Consider the following 19,750-nt stretch of genomic DNA (forward strand, 5'->3'; position numbering starts at 1 on the left):
TAAACAACTGTCCCTAAAGCCTTTTCTTCTATTGATTCCAGTGTTAGGTCCATATCTGAAGTTACTATTTCTGATACCATTACCTAGATCTCATCTTTACCTGGTATTACAGATACAGTTCCCTAGCTGCTGGTGGTCTTGTAAGGTTGTGCTCCCTCAAAGATCCCCAGGGCCGTCCTCCATCCATACTCCTTAGCCATCTCTCACCTCACTCCCCCTTTCACTGCCTATGAGATCCAGCCATCCTTCATGGCATTCTCTTTAACTTTTATTATTTGTCATCTGTCACATATGGCAGTTTTTCATGACATGCCCAATAGTTTTCCATGTCCTGTTGATTTATCTCCATCCCAAAGCCTGCTCAATGGCTCAGTGATTTGCCTGTAGTGTGGGCAGGGTCCAGCTCTGCTCATGTCTTAGTGGGTAAAATGGAGAGGCAGTAGCTAGAGACAAGCAGAGGGGAAGGAAGTGCAGATCCATGGATGGTCTGAGCTGCTGAAGCATCAGCTTTGCACTGAGTAGACTGATGTTTTGTAAGACTTAAGTCTTACCTGCAACAACAGCTGTTCATCATATGGTGCTATAGGCCAGTTTCTCAAAGATGAAACTCTTCTTTTGATGATCCAGGTAATGCAGAGTAATGTGCAGTTGTTGCCCCCACTTCAATATTAGCCTCGAGCTCCTTAGGTGAAGCCCTAGCACTTGGTGGTGGAGGTGTGCTACAGCAAAATGAATTGCCATTGCCTTGAGGGAGGGCAAGAACAGCAGGGGTCCTGGAAGCAGGTACACTGAAAATGATGTCAATAAAACTAGTTTAATCTACTTTTCCCTAAGGCAATCCTGCAGCTTTGTGGAACTACTTTAGATTCAGGGTCAGTCTATTTTATAGTAGAAGGAGTAAAGTCTGTTTCTGGCTTCAGACATACCAGGCCTCAGGCCTCAGGATTTACCCTCCAAGTATGAAGCTTTGCAAACTGAGCAGCAGGACAATGAAATTAATTTTTTTCTCCATAATGAAATCACCATCCATAACCTCAGGTTTACAAAGTGAAAACTGTGGGGCTGTTTCTGGCCGCATCACACCCGGCTTGACTGCTGCTCTGTTCTCACTTCCCCCTCTGAGGGCTCTCCTCTCACAGCAATAAATATTTATGCTCCTGTTTTTATTCTTCTTTTCAAGCCGACTTCTTTTCTCATAAGTCTCTTGGCAATCTCCTGGTTCTTGCTTAATATTGCTGACAGCTGTTTTAAGCTAGCTCCATCATTGTTGCTTTCTTCTTAATGTCTTCAGTTTCTGGGCAAAAATTCAGTCTTAACAGGCAGTTTTGGGTTGTTTGTTCACATGCTGTGTTTGCATGCACATCCCTACCATACCTGCTGCTTTTATCCAGACTGCAATATCAAGAGGGGATGTGGAGTCCCCCACAGTACTCACAGTCAGCACAAAAAAAGTTTAAGGTTTGGGCAGGGTTTAGGCCAGGAGGTTTCTCATCCTGGAGAAGCATAGGAGCAATAAGGACAGGTTTGTGCATCCTACTGCAACTGGGAAATTTTGAGCACAACTTTAGAGCACTCCGTATTCTTCTGGGGAGACACCAAACTTCTGAAGATAGATGGGGCAGCTGTGGCCTCAGCCTTTCTCTTAGATGCCAGTGCTTTTCTTCTGCCCTGGCTCCCTGCTCAGTGGGGAAGGAGACTGCTGCATCCAACACAACTATCTGCATTGGATGATTATAATGTCAAAGCTCTAAAGGAGAAGCAGGAAATTTTGAAAACATCTTCTCACAGAAGCATCAGAGGTGTGTTAGAAAAGCTGTGTTACCCAAAGCTGATGTAGTGTGCCCAGTGGCCACAGCAGGCTTTGAGTCCTGCTAAGGGGTGCCAAGTCCAGGGGCATAAAGCCCCAGGGTATTGCCCCTGCCTGCGTCAGCTGAGTGGCTACATCTTCATCCCATTGCCAGACTCATGCAACAGTGAACCTGAGCACAAATTCCCAGTCTGAATGTGCAGGTGTGCATGCAGACACACACACACACACACAGATTAACACAGACAGCAGGACAATGCCTTTACAGGCACCCACACAAGCACAGCCAGCACAAAAAGTTGACTCGCTTTCTAAGGATGAGTCCCTTCATGGGTCTCTCTAATATCTGGCTCCCAGACTCTCATTCTCAAAAATTTCAGACCCTTAGTCTCACCGATTCCCAGCTCCCAGACCTTCCATCTCTCCACGACCAGCTCCCAGTCCTCTCAGCCTACCTGCTGGTTATTTCAGCCTGATGCTTGCTACTATATCCCACATGCACAGAGAACTGAGAATACACTTGCACAGAAAATATGTAGAGAACAGGACAGTCTTCAGTGAGCAGGTACAGGGCATGTCACACAAGCACACTATTCAGCAGGTTGCATACATGCAGCTGGCCCCTTTTATCACCCCTCTGCCATCTATTTTCCCATACTTGCCCCTCTTCAATCATATAATCATAGAATCAGTAAGGTTGGAAGGGACCTCTGGAGTCCAACCTCCCTGCTCATGCAGGGTCACTTACAGCATGTTAGACAGGGTTGCATCCAGGCGGGCCTTGAATACCTCCAGAGAAGGAGACTCCACAACCTCTCTGGGCAACCTGTTCCAGTGTTCTGTCACTCTCACAGTGAAGACATTCCTCCTCACATTCAGGTGGAACTTCCTGTGGTTCAGTTTTTGCCCATTGCCTCTTGTCCTGTCACATGGGACAACTGAAAAGAGTTTGTCCCCATCCCCTTGACACCCTCCCTTCAAGGACTTATAGACATTGATATGACCCCCCCCCAACCCCCCAGTCTTTTCAAGGCTCAAGAGGCTCAGTTTTCGCAGCCATTCCTCACAGGGCAGATGCTCCAGCCCTCTGATCATCTTTGTAGCCCTACCCTGGATTCTCTCCAGTAGTTCCACGTCTCTGTTGTACTGGGGAGTCCAGAACGGGAAGCAGTACTTGAGATGAGACCTCACCAGGGCTGAGTAGAGGGGCACGATCACCTCCCTTGACCTGCTGGCAACAGTCTTCCTGATGCAGCCCAGGATACCATTGGCCTTCCTGGCCACAAGGGCACATTGCTGGCTCATAGTCTGTCCACCAGCACTCCCAGGTCCTTCCTTCTAAACCACCTCGATCCCTTGGCTCTTCCCCTAAACATCCCCTGATTAGCCTTGTCTGATCAAGAGTCTCTTGTCTTGTCTCCAAATTCCCTCTGCACCATGTGCCCAATCATAAATCCTGTACTCTGCTGTGCAGTCATTCCCTTTAGCTTGCACAGTACCCTGGGCAGTGAATTTCTTCTGTTGAGTCACCTGTATGGTTTTTTCAACATGGCCTCTGGCTTAATCGTTTACCTTTGATGAACTGAAGAGCAATTGATTCAGAGTGATGATATTGGCTGGGTTCCCCTTCCTGTCCTCCTTCCCCAGTCACTAGCTACTTATCTGAATGGCTGTTAGCCACATATTTTTAGTCTCAGCTGCAGTTACACATGTATAGCCAGCAACTGATCAACCAGCAGTGACTGCCCAGTGGGCTCTGGACCTTGTGAATGCAAGTTCTCACTACCAAAAGGTGTGCATGCGTTTTGGGGGGATACACCTGAGGTTCAGCACCTTCTCCAGCATGACTTCATCCAAGTCCCTCAGCACCCCCTAACTACATTGGGAACTGGAGCCCAGGTTGATACCTCCAGTTTCCTTCATCTTTCCCCAGAAGTGCTGCAATCCCTAGCCTGAGCCATTCCAAGGTAAAGATGAAAACGAAAATACCAAAGCAAATTGCCCTAAATGTAGATTTATTAATGAAAATAAGTTAAGTCTCCATAAATTATCTCTATAAATACTACTATATCACATTTTGCAGTCAGATGTTACCCATGTTATGCAAGTGGAAAATGTAGAAAGATGAATAACAGAGAGATTGCTGCTTCCCAAGCTGTGTCACTTCCTCTCTACAAACAGCAAGTTAAGTTTAGAGTTGCATATCCCTTCCACAGCCGCTTCTCTTCTTTCCATGACTCATGAGACCATGAGGCTGATTTCCAAGGTCAGTTTGCTGCCAGTACCTGAATTCATTTGCTTCAAGTAGGAAAAAGAGGTAAAACCCAGAGAAAATGCACACCAAAGCCCCACAACATGCCACTCACACTGCTTTGATATTTAGTTCCTTTCCAAGCTTAGGTAGTTGTCCTCCATAGGGAAGGAGTCTGTCCTTCTTGCATTTGGCTCTAAAAGCAGTAACTCCTCCAGATTGATGTAAGCAAAAGATGCAAACTTTGCCCTCTCCCTGTGCAAACTGTGCCTGTCTGTGCCCTCAGACAGACGTTCACACACAGGTTGCACTGACGCACGGCAGTGCAAAAGAGAATCATTCTTACCACTTCAGGCTATCCACAAGCGACTTGGTGGCAGTGATTCCACTGAATACCATTACCAGTTCACTGACTCCTTTCTTTGCAGAGATCAGCTATAAGTAGTCTGAGGTCTGTTTAGCCTTCACTACCCATGTGGTAGTGTAAGACTCGGTGCTCCTCACAGAAAGGTAATGCAACAAGAATGTAAGATGCAGTGAGCATCACCACACCAGTGAGTAAAGAGTAATGAGTTATCTAGTCCCTTAAAATATCCTTAGAGCTGCTTGCTTCCTAGCAAGAGGTCCAAAGGGCAATGCCTACTGTGAAGTCAGCAAGGTGGTGCGGGCATGGCCTAGTGTCTTTTGGATGGTCACAGCCAGACTAGCATAGACTTAAGCTCTCCCTGGGTTTACATCCTGGTTTAGACAAAGACAGTTTTTCTCATACAGCTCTGCACCATGACACTTGCCGTGTTTTTGTGTCTCTGCCTTTGCACTTGCCACTGGTCGAGGAGCTCAGAAAGGATATTTGGGAAGAAATCCTACAATATGGATTCTTCATGCTGGGCAATGAGTCGGGGGAGGTGTATGTAAGAGCATCAACCAAAGCAATAATACGTAGGGAGATAACTGGATATCCTGATTTTCCAGTGGTAAATGTTGTGTTCAAACTGAAGCTGCAGCTCATAGCATCCAGTCTCACGCTTCACAAGCAAGGCTCATCTGGACATTTGGTTGCTCCTTCTGTCTTTCACCTACTGCTGCAACTTCAAAGGAGGTAGCTTCATCACACCATCCTGACACTTTAGAGCAGAGAAAAGTAGCACATGGGAAATAATAAAAAGTAAAATTACCTATTTCCCATCACAAAAGCCACAGAGGCACCCAAAGCAGCCATTGATGATCTGAAGAGAGGCTAGCACCATCTCAGCAGCACTGATGAGCAGCAGGATGGAGAAAAAGCAGATGTTCCAGGTTACAACGCCCACAGGCTCCAGGCAGATGCTCCAGAGACTCCGGTCATATAGATAATTTTCAGCTTTTATGGAGATCCTGTGCAGGACAGTTGGAGAAGATCATCTGCAAAGGTTGTCTTAAACACTGGCTCTAGCTTTATTTCACTGCATTTGGCAAAGGCGGCTTCTGAAATTAGACCCCCCAAAAGTCAGGTATCTCATCTAATCTGCTTGCCATTTTCAAGTCTTGGGGGTGTATTGCAAACTTCCAGTCCTTCACTGCAGGTTAGGCAGTTCATATTAACAAGGACTATTTTCTCCCAAAAGGTCTTAATCCATTTCAGTTAAATAGGTGACTAAAGCTGTCAAGGCACTCCACTGGCCTTTGCTCAAGTTACAATTTCACTAAATGGGTAGCTTCACATTACATTTCTGTCAGTCTCAGACCTGTCTTGGGCATTTTCCATCCTTGGCTCCTCTTTCTCCCCATCATCCTCTCCACTGTGCTGATATCACTAGTCATAAAGGGGGTCAGCAGAGTGACTGGATGAAAAACATCATTTAAAAAAATCTACAAGATGGGGGATCTTTTATGCTGTTTGCCATTCAAACAAAACTAGGCTCTCTAAAGTTCACATTGTCCAAGTTAGAGAAATATTTCCTTCTATCTACAGAAAAAAAAACCCAAACAGGTAGAGACTAGTCCTTTCATGGGAAAAAGGCCACCTGCTTTAGCAGACTGTGAAAACAAAGGAGGAAATAAGACCTTTAATCTCTAATAGACATTCTTCCCAGACTGCAGCTCCTCATGGGAGCCCACCAGTCCCACCTGCCATAACTCTGATTTAATTAGCACCAGGATCATTAGCTTTCCCTTGTACAAGGTGGAGACATTGTGATCATAGAATCAGGGCTGGCTTTATTGCAATGATTTAATCCTGTCTGTGTTACCTGGTGTCAAAAGTCTGGCTGTTTGGGTCCAAGAAGGGGTAACCCCAGTGGGGGCCATGGCTTTGCTCATGGATGGAGGTGTTGTACAGGCAGAGGGGCCCATTGGTCAGGCCCACCCCAGACATAATGAAGCAGGCAGCAGAGCCCAGCAGAACCAGCTTCGATAGCACGACGGAGAGGAACACCTGCAGGGCAAACACTCTGTAATAGAAGTACATCCCAATTCCAAATACATTTCTCAAGTCTACTCTAGAGGGTGAGAGTGCCCAATGGGTAAGTTAGGTGGAGTGTGTAGATGGAAATCCTAAAAATCAAAATATTTAATCTAGTTCTGGCCTGAAACAATCTGTTCTGTGCTCTTTAGACAGGTGGATTTGAAAACACAATTGAGGAAAGGGCAGGCCATGTATTATCTGTGAAGTCTGTTTAAAGAACTAAGGGAAGAAAACTCTCCTTTCTGTCAGAATTACACCCAAAGAGGTGCAAGCATCGCGGATGGGAGGTTTAGTACAAATTCAAAGTCGAGTTATTTAGAAAGTCTGACAAAAGTTGACAGGGGACATAGCAAAGTGGGGGAACTCACTAGTGAGCAGGGTGAGGAGAAAAGATTCACAAAGGCCCACACACCTTTTTCTTCTGGAGCCATGCTGTGTTATTTGCCCTAACCATTGGGGACAGGACTGATCCAGGAGACTTGTTTAGTAAACACTGCACCAGGACTTTTGCCTATGGCTGGGCAAGAGAAGGCGCACAGAGTATGTGGGCACAGTTGTCTCATCCATGTTGTACTGTCAGACTCCTATCTAAGAGCTTAAAGCTGTTTGTGGGCATCTGGGGCACAGAGCTGCTATTCAATTTGCCTCAGGAATACAGTTCCAGCCTTCTCATCCCTGAGACAGAGCAGACAGAGCACTTCTGTCCTCTCAACCGCCCAATGCAAGCAGTCATGTCAACAGGCAGTTTTCCTTCCTACCACCCTGCAAAGCGCCTGGGACAACTTTGGCACCATGTGGTGAGGTCAGCCAGGCTTGCACCTGGAGGAGTGAAGCCCTGCTTTGAAAGTGGGTTGGGGAAGGAGTGCACAGGCCAGCAGGCCTGCTGCCGACTGGGTTGTGGCCAGCCATGGCGCTGCCTTACATTCCCACGGGTGCCGCAGTCAGAGCAGCCGACGCATCGCCACCCCACAGCTGTGAAGTGAGTCGCTGCCAGCAGCACCTGCAGAAAGGAACAAGCAACTCAAAACAAATGGAATAGCCACCTTTGGCCTTTCCTCCCTCAGTTTGAAATCCAAGCCTTGCCACCTTGCCCTTGCCTCATGTCCTGTATGCTGTTACCATCCCACTGTAAAAGACATTGCTCTGCGGAGAGCTGGGGGAATACTCTTCTCTTTCATATCTATCTATCTATCTAAAACAGACCAGTGCTGGGGTATATCTTGCTAGGGAACAAGGTTTTTTTGATGCTTAATGGAACAAATGAAGGAAAACCAACCCTGTAGTATGCCAGTGCAGCCTACATTTTGGTGGGGGCCACCAATTCCATCTTTGGGGGAGCACCAAAGCAGTTGTTTTTCTGTATGGAAGTTGAATCCCAGTCCCATCGCTGGGGCTTTGGCAGAAAGCCATGCAAGTCATTTTGCCTTAAGCCACAAAGTGGTGTGCATCCCTAGCTCTCCCCTGGCTTCGAGGCAGCAAAAAGGTTCCACTAGCCCGGCAAGCTGTGCTGATAGCAGCCAAATCCAGACACCTGGGAAGCAGTGAGGAAGTAGGGTTCCTGACACCTTTAAAAGGAACACACCACAACAACAGGAGAGTGTCTGTATCTGGCAGCCACTGAAAGGATTCACTCCTGTTTGCACACAAGTGAACGGGGACATTCAAGAAAGACTAGTTACTTCAGGACAATTGTTGTGCCAATAAACTTGTAAATCTGAGGTATAAAATTTCCCTTTTTTCCTGAAAGCTGGATAACCCAGTCAGCACTTCTTGGGCTCTGGAAAAGATCTTTTCCCTGGATTTTTGGTAGGAAACTGAGGTTTATTGGCCCGTCTGGGCAAGGAAACTCTGGGGCTAGGAATGAAAGGCGATCCCTGGCACATATGGGGCACTACAGTAACTGGATTGCAAGCTCCTAGGATAAAGGCTCTTGAATACACACACATTCACACAGGGAACACGAAAAAACACACTACTTACAGTTATTCCTCCTCCCCAGATGCCTGGCACCTCCTTAGCCTGCTTGGTGATGTGCCCATCTGCCAGATACTTCCATGCCCAGCCAGGAAAGAGGAGGAGGATGTTGGCCGTGATGGAGAGCGTGCCCAATGTCAAGAGGCAGGGGCCCACAATCCGAGTACACTTCCCTACACACATGGCTGCTCTGCATGCAGGCAGTGGGGAGAGGAAAAAAAGAATGATCTGCCTGTGGCCTTGCAACACTCCAGCTGTGAGCACAGCCAGCCCATGCACAGAATCAGAGAATGGTTAGGGTTGGAAGGGACCTCTGGAGATTATCTAGTCCAACCCCCCTGCTCAAGCAGGGTCACCCAGAGTATGTTAGACAGGATTGCATCCAGGAGGGTTTTGAATATCTCCAGAGAGGGAGACTCCACAACCTCTCTGGGAAAACAAGGACATTCCTTCCTTTTTGTTAGTACATGGTCCAACAGGACCCTCCTCATTTGGTGGTCAGGATGGCTGAGTGGTCTAAGGTGCTGCATTCAGGTTGCAGTCTCCCCTGGAGGTGTGGGTTCAAATCCCACTCCTGACACATGCCAGCCACTTGGAGTGACCAGCCACCCTTTTGCTTGCAGGCCTGGCTGCCCTGCTGCTCCCCAGCTTTGTGTACCATCTAAGATCCATTTCAAAAGCACAAGTGGACAGAAATGTAATTGGTTCTTGCCTCAGCTGGCTTTTGGAACCAAGTCTACCCCACTGAAAATGCCTGGTGTTTTTAACTCTGAGTGTACAAGGACTGACTCAGGGGGCACCAGAATTGGCGTGGAAGTCCTGATGGTGAAAAAACTGAAGATGCACTTAATGCATTTCTTTTCTGGTCCTCACCTTTCGCACTCATGTCTGGTCCAACATGGAGGAGCTCTTTATTTCCCCTTTGTCCCACATGGTTCACAGGCATTTTATGAACACCTTTTGGGCAATAATCTTCCAAGAAGACCAAGAGAGAACAAGCGCAGAGGGGAACTGCCTTCTAACACCCATCTGCTAACATCCCCAGGGAAGCAGAGCTAGCAGGAGCCAGTCCCCAGTACAGGTGCTCAGGCACTACCCTTATTGGAAAGTAATTGCAAATGGAAATGTTCTTTTCCCACACTGCAGCTGCAGTATGTTTGATATGTGACACAACCTCCCATGTATAGTGAAGAAAAGCTTCACAAAAAGCTTAAGGCTAGGGTTATTTGGCATAATGCAAAGACTTTTAAAAGCAAAAAAGAGATTGCTTTTAAAAAAGAGACAAAGCAGGGACATCAATAAAGTGCAAGGAAGATGCCATCCAAATAACTTTCTGAAGAGATATTAATTCTCTGCATTGCACTCTTTCTACTAACATCAATCGACTGCTATCGAACAGTGTTCTTAGGATTGAGTTATTTTATTGTAGAAGTAGAAGCCCAAACTTAGACAAGACCAACTAATATTTCGCTAAAAGGATGACTTGGTTTAAGACAAAGGCAGATACTGGCATCTAATTGACCTTCTTCAAACCTGCATAGCCAGCAAAAAAGCACCAATAATTACTGCAGCAAAGAACATGATGTCAAACCGAGATGAGGTTTTTGATTTCTTTGTGTTTACAACGGACAAGAGGAAACCAGAAAAGGAACAAATAAATTAGACAAATCAGATCCCAGGCATAAGACTTTCTCTTAGCCCATTTGTAAAAGGCCATCCATAGGTTAATGGGAGATGACATTGTTACTGTATTAATTATCATGCAAGCTAGTAAGCAGCACTCTATCTGACAGATCTCTAGCTTCTAGAAATACACCAAATGCTAACTGAATCAAATAGAAATTCTCTCCTAACTGTGCAGTCAAGGGTACATTTTTTAGAAGATTTGTCTTAGTCAGTAGGTTCAGTAGGTCTGAACATGTGGAAACTAATTAAAGTTTATTAAGAAAAGGTCACCATGTATCATTGGGTGAGACATTCCGCTCTTCTACTATTTTATTAAGTTATCAGTTCACTTAGATGATCTTTTGCCAGCTCCATATGATACCTTGTCATTCCTCTGTCAAATTAGCTACTATACTTAGAAAGAGTGGGATATCCATACTTAACTTTGGGACCACTTCAAGCCACCTGTACTGCCATCTTGCTATTACCTTGAACCCACTTGGCTTTATATCATTCCATTGAGATGCAAAGCAAAAAGGCCCAGAGTTAAACTAACAGGCAAACTTACTTGTCAGAAGATACCACTTAAGGCAAGGTTCTTCTATCCTGTGCAGGTGGCGTTTGTTTTTGTCTCAGTTTTTGTTGGTTTTATGCTGTTCTACACTTTAGTGGTGGCTTCTAACCTACTTTACACAAATTCCATGAAGTTGAAATTACTCCATATTTTGGCTTATTTATTTTAGAGTTGCTCTGGATTTAGAGGAACAGAAACTGTGTGTTTGTTTCCACTGTAAGAGCTGTTTCAGAAACACTCATGCATGGCGCAAACAAGATTAGTAATAAGGTGGATTGAGAACTGTCTGAATGGCAGAGCTCAGAGGGCTGTCATCAGTGGCACGGAGTCTAGTTGGAGACCTGTGGCTAGAGGAGTCCCCAAGGGCTTCATACTGGGTCCCATCCTGTTCAACTTCTTCATCAGTGACCTGGACGAAGGGACAGAGTGCCTCCTCAGCAAGTTTGCTGATGATACCAAGCTAGGAGGAGTGGCTGATACAGCTGAGGGCTGTGCTACCATTCAGAGAGACCTGGACACGCTGGTGAGCTGTGCAGAGAGGAACCTCCTGAGGTTCCACAAGGGCAGGTGCGGAGTCCTGCACCTAGGGAGAGAGAACCCTAGGCACCAGCACAAGCTGGGGGCTGAGCTGCTGGAAAGCAGCTCTGCGGAGAAGGATGTGGGAGTGCTGGTGGATGACAAGTTGACCATGAGCCAGTAATGAGCCCTCGTGGCCAAGAAAGCCAATGGTCTCCTTGGGTGCATTAGGCAGAGTGCTGCCAGCAGATTGAGGGAGGTGATCCTGCCCCTCTACTCAGCCCTGCTGAGGTCTCATCTCGAGTACTGCGTCCTTTTCTGGGCTCCCCAGTACAACAGAGACATGGAGCTACTGGAGAGAGTCCAGCATAGGGCTGCGAGGATGATCAGAGGACTGGAGCATCTGCCCTGTGAGGAACAGCTGTGAGAGCTGGGCCTCTTTAGCCTTGAGAAGAGAAGACTGAGGCAGCAGTCTACATACTTCTAATTTGTTTGTAACAGTTTGGCATGGAGAGTAGCGGTTCACTTGGCTAACCTCAGAGCATTTACTCCTAATTGGAAATGGCAGCAATGCTCATTACAGGCAGTATACTTCTATCTGAGGGCAACTTTGCAGGCAAGGCATTCATTTTTATTGAATGAGATTCAGCATCCCCACGTGGGTTCCCCGGAGTTATGCCTGCACGTACCCACTTGGCTCATTCAGATGCCTGCTCACTGGTTCTGCTGCCTCCGCTAATACTGGAGCCCCTTGCTGCTGGTAAAGCCTCCTGTTCAGGGAGGTACTGAGTTCTGGTAGAGCTCAGCTCAAGGAGAGCAACACCATCCTGCTGTGCTGCTGCTCCCTGGGAATGTGGCGATTGCCCTCACCCAGGGAAGCCTTCTGACCCCAGCAGGCTATTCAGGATCCTGCAAGAGCTCAGCATGTACAAACAGGATTACAAAGTTGTTGTAATGGTTCTGCTGCTGCAACTGCAATGCAGAGTGGAGAGGATGTAAGCCTGGAAATCCTGAAGTGGACCCCAGCTCTACCATTCTGGAGAAATGGCTTTAGTTTTCTACCTTCCCTCCCACTTTCTATCTTGTCTACCTTGCTTACAAGGAATTTAGGGCCTATGGTCCTTATTGTGGTCCCATCCACAGTCTAGGGGTTGCCATTTTGGAGGACCTTCCAGAATAACTCTTGTTCCTGTGGAGCTCATAGAACAGGCTTCTCCACCCCCTCCAGTACTGTCCTCTTCCTGGGGAACCCTCCTCCCTTGCTCCTTGGCCACATAACCTGCCAACTCCTATAGCCACAGAGCAACTGCAATGCAGTAGAATGTAATGCAACCACATGGGTTCCTGTCTATCTATACAGTAGGATGCCCACAGGACCTCTGAAGAAGGCAATAGGTCTCCTTCCATCAGGAAGCTCTCTTTGGTTTGCTGCCCCTCCACCACTCCCCTTGAACAAGGAGCAAGTTCTGTGTTAGATGGTTTCTCCTACCTCAGCCACCACAGACAGACAAAACCCCCTAAAAGGGAAGAAAGAAGCTAAACCAAAATGCAACTGAACCAGGCTGTTAGGAGACTCAAAAGAAAAAGACTCCTTTCCTACCAGTGTGCCTCCACAGTTAGTCAAAAGCAAAAGGATTTAACTGAAACCCAGGAAATCTGTCCTGCTTTCCTGGCTTACCTGGGAGGAAGGAGAGGGAGCAAGGCAGGAAGATGTTGGCTATGCAGAGTTGGTAGCGTCTACCCCACAGACAGGCTCTCCGAGTGGCTTGCTGATTGTCCTCAGATAACGTGCGGAGGCATCATCAATGGGTGGCTATTTATAATGTCCTAGCATGTGCTCCATGTCTTCCTCATCCGCTCTGAGGTTCTGCTCATTCTCCACCCACTGCACCAGTCATACACACGCCTCATCTCTCCCACACAGCAGAGAGCCTGAAAGGAAGAATGACTGTCCTTTCTGAATAAGGCAGCCTCTGCCATCTGCATTGCATCTGATTTCCTTTTCTAAGAAGGCAAGCTGTCTCTCTAGAGGAACTAAGCAAGAAGGCAAATGAACATAGAAGCCCACACAGAATGACCAATATAGAACCTGCTCCTTAACCACGTCACACCCCAGTGGAGGAAAACTATCAACCAAGTGACTTGCAAGAAAACACAAATGATCCCCACTCCTCAATGCCCTGTTCTCATAGTCAGGAAGCTGATACAATTTCAGCATGGAGAATGAATCCTAAACATCAATGCACAAACCTCTTACTCAAGTGGAGCCAAGCTGTCCTTGAACAGTGGACCCCAAGGTCAATAAGCCAGTGAGCTCAAGCAGAAGGACCAAGCGAGTACTGCTAAGACCATATTTCCTCACCACAGCTGTAAGTGTCCATCCCATTCAAATGTCAGAGAGGCAACGGGCAAAAACTGAACCACAGAATGTTCTGGCCAAATATGACGAGGAATGTCTTCACTGTGAGAGTGACAGAGCACTGCAAGAGGTTGCCCAGAGAGGTTGTGAAGTCTCCTTCTCTGGAGATATTCAAAGCCCACGTGGACAAAGCCCCGTCTAACATTCTGTAAGTGACCCTGCTTAAGCAGGGAGGTTGGACTAGCTGATCTCCAGAGGTCCCTTCCAACCTCACTGATTCTATGATTTTGTGATTGTTTGGCATTGTGAGAATATTAAGCCTCGCAAGCATCAAGCTCCTGTCAACAGAAAAAGACCCTCAGTCTGCTGAGTGCTTCTCCTTCACAAAAGGAAAGTACTGTCTATAAATGCAGGGAAATGCACAATATTCTTGCAAGAAGAATTTGTGCTCCATCTGGGAGGTATTTTAATCTTTTGCCTGCAAGAGTGTTGCTGTTAAAAAAAAGTTTAGGGAGAGCTGTTCCAAACCAGTATTTCACTAAACAAAATGAATTTACGAGACATGAAGGAGAAAAGACATCTTAAAAATTGTGTTCTAACAATCTGAAACTGCTAGCAAATGTTTCATCTTGGAACATCTTTGATGGACCATGACCTGATACAGGACAAAATTGAACCATTTTATTTTGACAGCTATGGCTTTTTTTAAAGTTCAAAAATATGGTGAAAATAAAATACTAAAATAATACAGTTTATTGATGGGACACAAGGATTACCCATTAATACTGCTGTTTACATTTTAGAGACATCATCTAATTCAGAGCACAGACTGCACTTTCCTGGCCCTTCTTAAAGAGACTATTAATATCCAGGAATAAACTGAATGCTGGTTTGCAGACTCAAGCTCTTCCAGGTATTTTGTAGACCTTTAGAGACTTCTTAAAAGATCTGAGGGATCCCAGATGAAGAGGCTACATTAAAAGTTTTTTCCTTCATTCAGCTGGGTATTTCTACCTACACAAGCTGCCACACTTGCTTGTAGTCAGCACATTTTCCAAAGCATTTGGGTTTCAGCTGGTGTTGGTGAAGGTCAGACATGGTGGTGGTTGCATGGACACCTGTACAGGGTCTGCATCCAGTGGTCTGGCATGGCTTCTTTGTTCTTTTTTGGTCTCCCAAGAAGTTTGCTCTGGTGCTGGATTGGAAGCAGGGAGGAACTGCCTAAGAATGATGAAGGGGAAGCATGAGCAAATTAATCTCCGTGTGTCATCTTTTATCAGTACAGTACTTAACTCTTATCTATACCACTTCCAATGCAGGATGAGGATGACACAGATGGTAGCTTTCTGTTTGTGCTGCAGTTTCCAGGTTAAGTAGGTTAAGTTAACCTACAAGGACTCATTAAGATCAACCTGGATCTCCCTCCTTTAAGGATTTCCATTTGGGTGAAAATGTTTTTTCAGCAGGTGAAGAAATTAAGAAATTTAGCTAATGTTTTCCTCTGAGCAGGTGTGGTATTGTCTGAGGGCTTAGCTGTATAAATTTAGTCCACTTTCCATGGTTATGGTTTGATGTGCAGTACAATGATATATCACCATTTGTAGGGACTCATTTTTAAGGAAGATGGTGGTGGCTGATCTTTCAACATGCCGACATGTGTGATGGAGACTACAAAACACACAGCATGAAGAATTTCATGCCAGAAGATGACTCCTGTGACTTCAGCTTGCTGGTGCAGTTATCTAAACACTCTCTCCCTTCTTGATTGTGATTGATGAAAAGGCTGGTATACTAGGACCATCTTTAAGCTTCCATCTATCGAAAATGAAGTTGCAGCAAGATTTCTATACTAAAAACATTGCTGGCAATCTCAAATAAAAGCTATAATGCTCACACAAGCAGGATGGCTCAAATAGCTCTGGCCAGAAAATTTTACTGGCATGTCACTGAGGTCCCAGACACATGATGTTTCCTGAGTTCTTTCCAGAAATCTTGCTCTCGGGCTGCCCATCACAACTGCTTCCTAAAGAGCACAAGAAGGTTTTGAGTAAACATGGTGTCACAGTCTGGCCCACATCTTCTTCTCTTCTGGAGCAGGGCATGAATTCATCATGTGCCAACTGAGGGGGTTGGGAGCTGGCTCACACATTGTGTGCATTGCCAGCTTTGGTATTAGACTTGCAATGGTGGAGACTGATACCACTTTCAAAGCAGGTAAGCAGGCCATCATGTAACACACAAACTGAGAGTGTCTGCTAACTGCAAAAAAACAAAACAAAACAAAAAACTCCTTACTTTCCCCAGTTATACATAACTCACCTTTTTCCTAAACAGATGAAATAAGTGCTCAGATGCTCACAGATCACTTATGGCTGATATATGTATTTGACTGAGTTGTTTTATAATTGTTCATTCAATATTTAAGAAAAATCACATATCAAACTAAGTATAAAGATTTAAAACACACTCTTCCTTACTAGCCAAACCAGACTTCCAGTAGGCTTCCTACTTTATGGATCCCGTCTCAGATTAATAGGAGGTACATCATTAAATAACAAACTACTACAGATTTCTTTTACATCATTTCTTCTGGTATAACTTGGATTCTCTATTCACAGAGAAATTTCTCCTCCCTTCTCTGCAGCCTATTCAAAATGCTATTGTTTTGCCATAGCACGAATCTACATCCTCTGCCAAGAGCTGCTTCTGTCACATTACACCTTATTTCTTTTGTTGAGGCTCTTCTCATTTTTTTCCACAGAAGGGAGCACAGCGATATTTTAACAGAAGTCAAGACTCTTGCACGAGAACAGCTCTTACAGACTTTAACTAAAACCCAGAGAAAGCTGGGAGAAAATGAGAGATGTCATTGCTCTGCAAATTAGGTGCTTACTGCAGGGAGTTTGTCCCATTTGCCACCCAGAAAACAGTGCCATGGCCAAACCTTGTTGTCTTTTTATTTCCAGGAATCACAGAATCATAGAATTGTTGAGGTTGGAAGGGACCTCTGGAGATCATCTAGTCCAACACCCCTGCTCAAGCAAGGTCTCCCTGAGCATGTGGGGCAGAATTATGTCCAGGCAGGTTTTGAACATCTCCAGAGAAGGAGACTCCACAACCTCTCTGGGCAACTGCAGTCAACAAATGGTAGGAGGAGGCATCACTCTCCTCCTGGTTAGCAAGCTGCACCCACAGGAACATCTTTCTCCACCCAAGAGGCAATTTCCCCGCAGTCCTTTTGGAAATCATCTCATCTTCTCTTTTCTTCGGGGCTGGACACCTCAGCCCGTTCCTATCTTCTGCCTTTCATTTTCTTGCAGATGTCCCAGCTTTCCCTCCAGGTGTTCAACATGCCCTGTTACATATATCTGACACATTTAGTGATAACATTTAGAAAGAGGTATTCCTTCTGGATATTTTTGTTATTGTAAATCATCAGCTGATTTCTGACCACCAAATAGCTGTATGCAGGTAGGAGAGCACAAAGAGCAATAAACCAGGCACATCAGCTTACTTGTGAGGCTGTATGGAGAACCTGAGATCATTGTTGTGCTAATAGTTTCTTAACTGTAGGACTAGACGGATAGCTGCTTTTCTTGGATGATACCACTTCCATGATGAGGTCAAAATAGAGAGTCCTATCTGGCCTGCTCATGGCTGTGAACTAGACACATGCATTCTGTTTAATTCACTGCAATGCATGCATTAGAGAAGCTCACACTTTTTTGCCCATAGAGAAGGTCTGATCATAGCAGCTGCAGGATAGGTAAGTACTTCAACAGGAATGGAGCCTGGGAGAATGTAGACAGGAAAGTTGTAGTACAAAAGCTGGCAAAAGTGAGCCAGTTTTTCAGCCTGATAAATTCCAGGCAGTGTTAGTGAAGAGGAATGTTCCTCACTGGAGCGGCCCGCAACAGACAGGTGGTATTCTTGGGCTCTGTAAGTAAAAGGAAGAATCCTAGGTATTTGCTTGTGAGAAAAGCTCCAGTTCCTGACAAAGCATAAGAAAAATGAGTTCTGTGGGTTTGCCATCAGAACTATACTCTTTGGTGAGCACTGCCACTATCCATCTTTTCTCAAGAAAAAATGCAGTCTGTATCCCAAAGGCAAGGCTCCTCGAAGGTATTCAGAGTGCTCCCTGACAGCTAACAGACTCCCCACTCTTCCCAGCACATAAATGCACCCTGGTGGTAGCATTTGGCAGCACCTTCCCAGCACAAAAAACACCAGCCCTCCTCAGTGGAGATCAGAGGAGCCTTGGAGCAACGTAAGTAGGATTCTGACCAGGAAGACTCCCAATCTGGAAAGCTGATGTTGAACTGGCGAGCTGAACCCACCTCCTCTTCATCCTTTAGTTCAGGGTGCAATGCCTTGCACAGTGCTTGATACTAGCCCTTGCCAACTAAGATTCAGAAGTCTTTGTCAAAGAAGAGAGTTTGGAGAAGGTCCTTATTCCTCACGGATCCATCATGAGAACCTGAGGTAGGTCAGCTGCTTGGGACATGGTGTTGCCCCTTCTGCAAGAGGCATAGGCAGAGGCATTGAAGAGCAAGTGCAGCTCTGCATAAGCCTGGAGGCAGTCCTGCGCCAAAACAGCAGACAAACAGGAACTAAAGAGCTACCTCCAATCACCAGACAATTTATAACCCAACTTCCTTGCCTAGAGTAATGCATATGAGTAGTATTTTCCAATGTATTTCAAAATGTCTTTTCCTGTTGTCAAATCAACTGGTATGAGAAGCTCAAGAATATAAAACCTGCTCCTCTGTCAGGAGAATCAGAAAAGGGAGTTGAAGCCTTTGAGATACACATACATGCATACACTGAGCAAACGATGCTGGATTACCTCAATATCGTTTTTCTTTGAAGAAAAGATCTAGAAGGAGCAGATTATCTGGACAATGTGATAGTTCCTCTGAGAAAAAAAGATTACCAGCATATAAATCTCCCTTTTATTCTTAAATAACACAGACTGGTCTCTAAAAAGTAGACAATAGTAAAACCAAAGCATTTTCAATATCAGACAGCTAACAGTAGAGAATAATCCAATTTCTCCTCTATTTTTTTTAATATATACATACAAAGAGAGGAAGCATTTTTCACTCTACTGGAAAAAAATTTGTTGCAACTTCATCTTGTGCCCTTTCTACGTCATGGTAATCTGAGCTTCCTACATTGCCAACATATGATCTGGTCAATCATTTCCCACAGGAAAACACATGCCATTCAGCATGAAGCATCAGAATAAGCTTTTTCCCCAGGATTGCTAATCTTACATTTACACCTACTCTAGCTGAACTCCAGAATAATAAAAAAGGGCTAATTTTAGTCCTGCATAGGAGGACAGCACAGCTTTCTGAGCGGTGAGAGAAGCTGCAAGTCCTCCTTTATCACAAGAACTTAATTATGGAAGTGTCAGTGGGACAAGCATAGTCAAAACAGTTTACTGTCGAATCACCAGCCAGGGTTATCAAATGTGTTCCCACAGAATGACTATGGCTTAGCAAATACTCCTAATTTCTTTTCTAACAATGGATCATCATTTAACCAGCAATGGAAAAGATGCAGATTAACAACACATGGTAACAGTTTCATGTCACCTTATCCCAAGACATCACGCTTCTTCAATCCACATTTTGCCTTAAGATTAGGCAATCGACCTTTCTGAAATTCAGGGTGAGTCTTTTATAACTACTACATCTGCTTTCTCTTAACCACACTCTTCCACACTTCGCTTCCCTGAACTCCTCCGGGTTTCTGGAAATTGCATGGCAGGTTAGCTTTTTTGGGTTGCTGAATAAACAAGATGTCTCCTCTGGAGGCTTGCTTGGCTAGAATCATGCTGTTCCAAGCCAAGCACCATCTTGTTGTCACCCAGAAAACGCTCAGTGTGATTCAAAGATCTCTTGCACTGCTCTTTGATAGCATCTGCAAGTCTATTCCTACCACAATCCGCCAGCTAGAATGTTTTCAAGCACAGGTGAGGACATGTTCACTAGAGGTTATCCCTCTACACAAACAATATGCAGAGTTTGATTTAAGAAATATCAACATTGCACTGCTAAGGAATGTTGCATTTGCTTTAACTTTCTTATAAATGCCACCTAAAATTATTACTTCAGATGAAATAAACCAATCCAGTTAGAAGCTGGAGACTCGGG

General features: G+C 45.3%; 1 protein-coding gene and 1 non-coding gene across 2 annotated transcripts; one reads left to right on the top strand and one right to left on the bottom strand.

Annotated features, from left to right (window-relative positions):
• Positions 1 to 5,233: 5,233 nt before the first annotated feature.
• Positions 5,234 to 8,658, bottom strand: TM4SF19 (transmembrane 4 L six family member 19). Its single transcript, XM_085311940.1, has 4 exons — positions 8,482 to 8,658; positions 7,424 to 7,501; positions 6,287 to 6,471; positions 5,234 to 5,432 (listed from the first exon to the last, which is right to left on the bottom strand). The coding sequence occupies exons 1-4, from the start codon at positions 8,656 to 8,658 to the stop codon at positions 5,234 to 5,236; spliced, it is 639 nt and encodes a 212-aa protein (XP_085168066.1).
• A 314-nt stretch (positions 8,659 to 8,972) lies between these two features.
• Positions 8,973 to 9,055, top strand: TRNAL-CAG (transfer RNA leucine (anticodon CAG)). The gene has a single exon. It is a non-coding gene; the product is annotated as a tRNA-Leu (tRNA).
• Positions 9,056 to 19,750: the final 10,695 nt, after the last annotated feature.

The sequence above is a fragment of the Rhea americana genome, unplaced genomic scaffold (assembly GCF_003343005.1).
Source record: "Rhea americana isolate MKP2758 unplaced genomic scaffold, rheAme1 scaffold_352, whole genome shotgun sequence".
NCBI lineage: Eukaryota > Metazoa > Chordata > Aves > Rheiformes > Rheidae > Rhea > Rhea americana.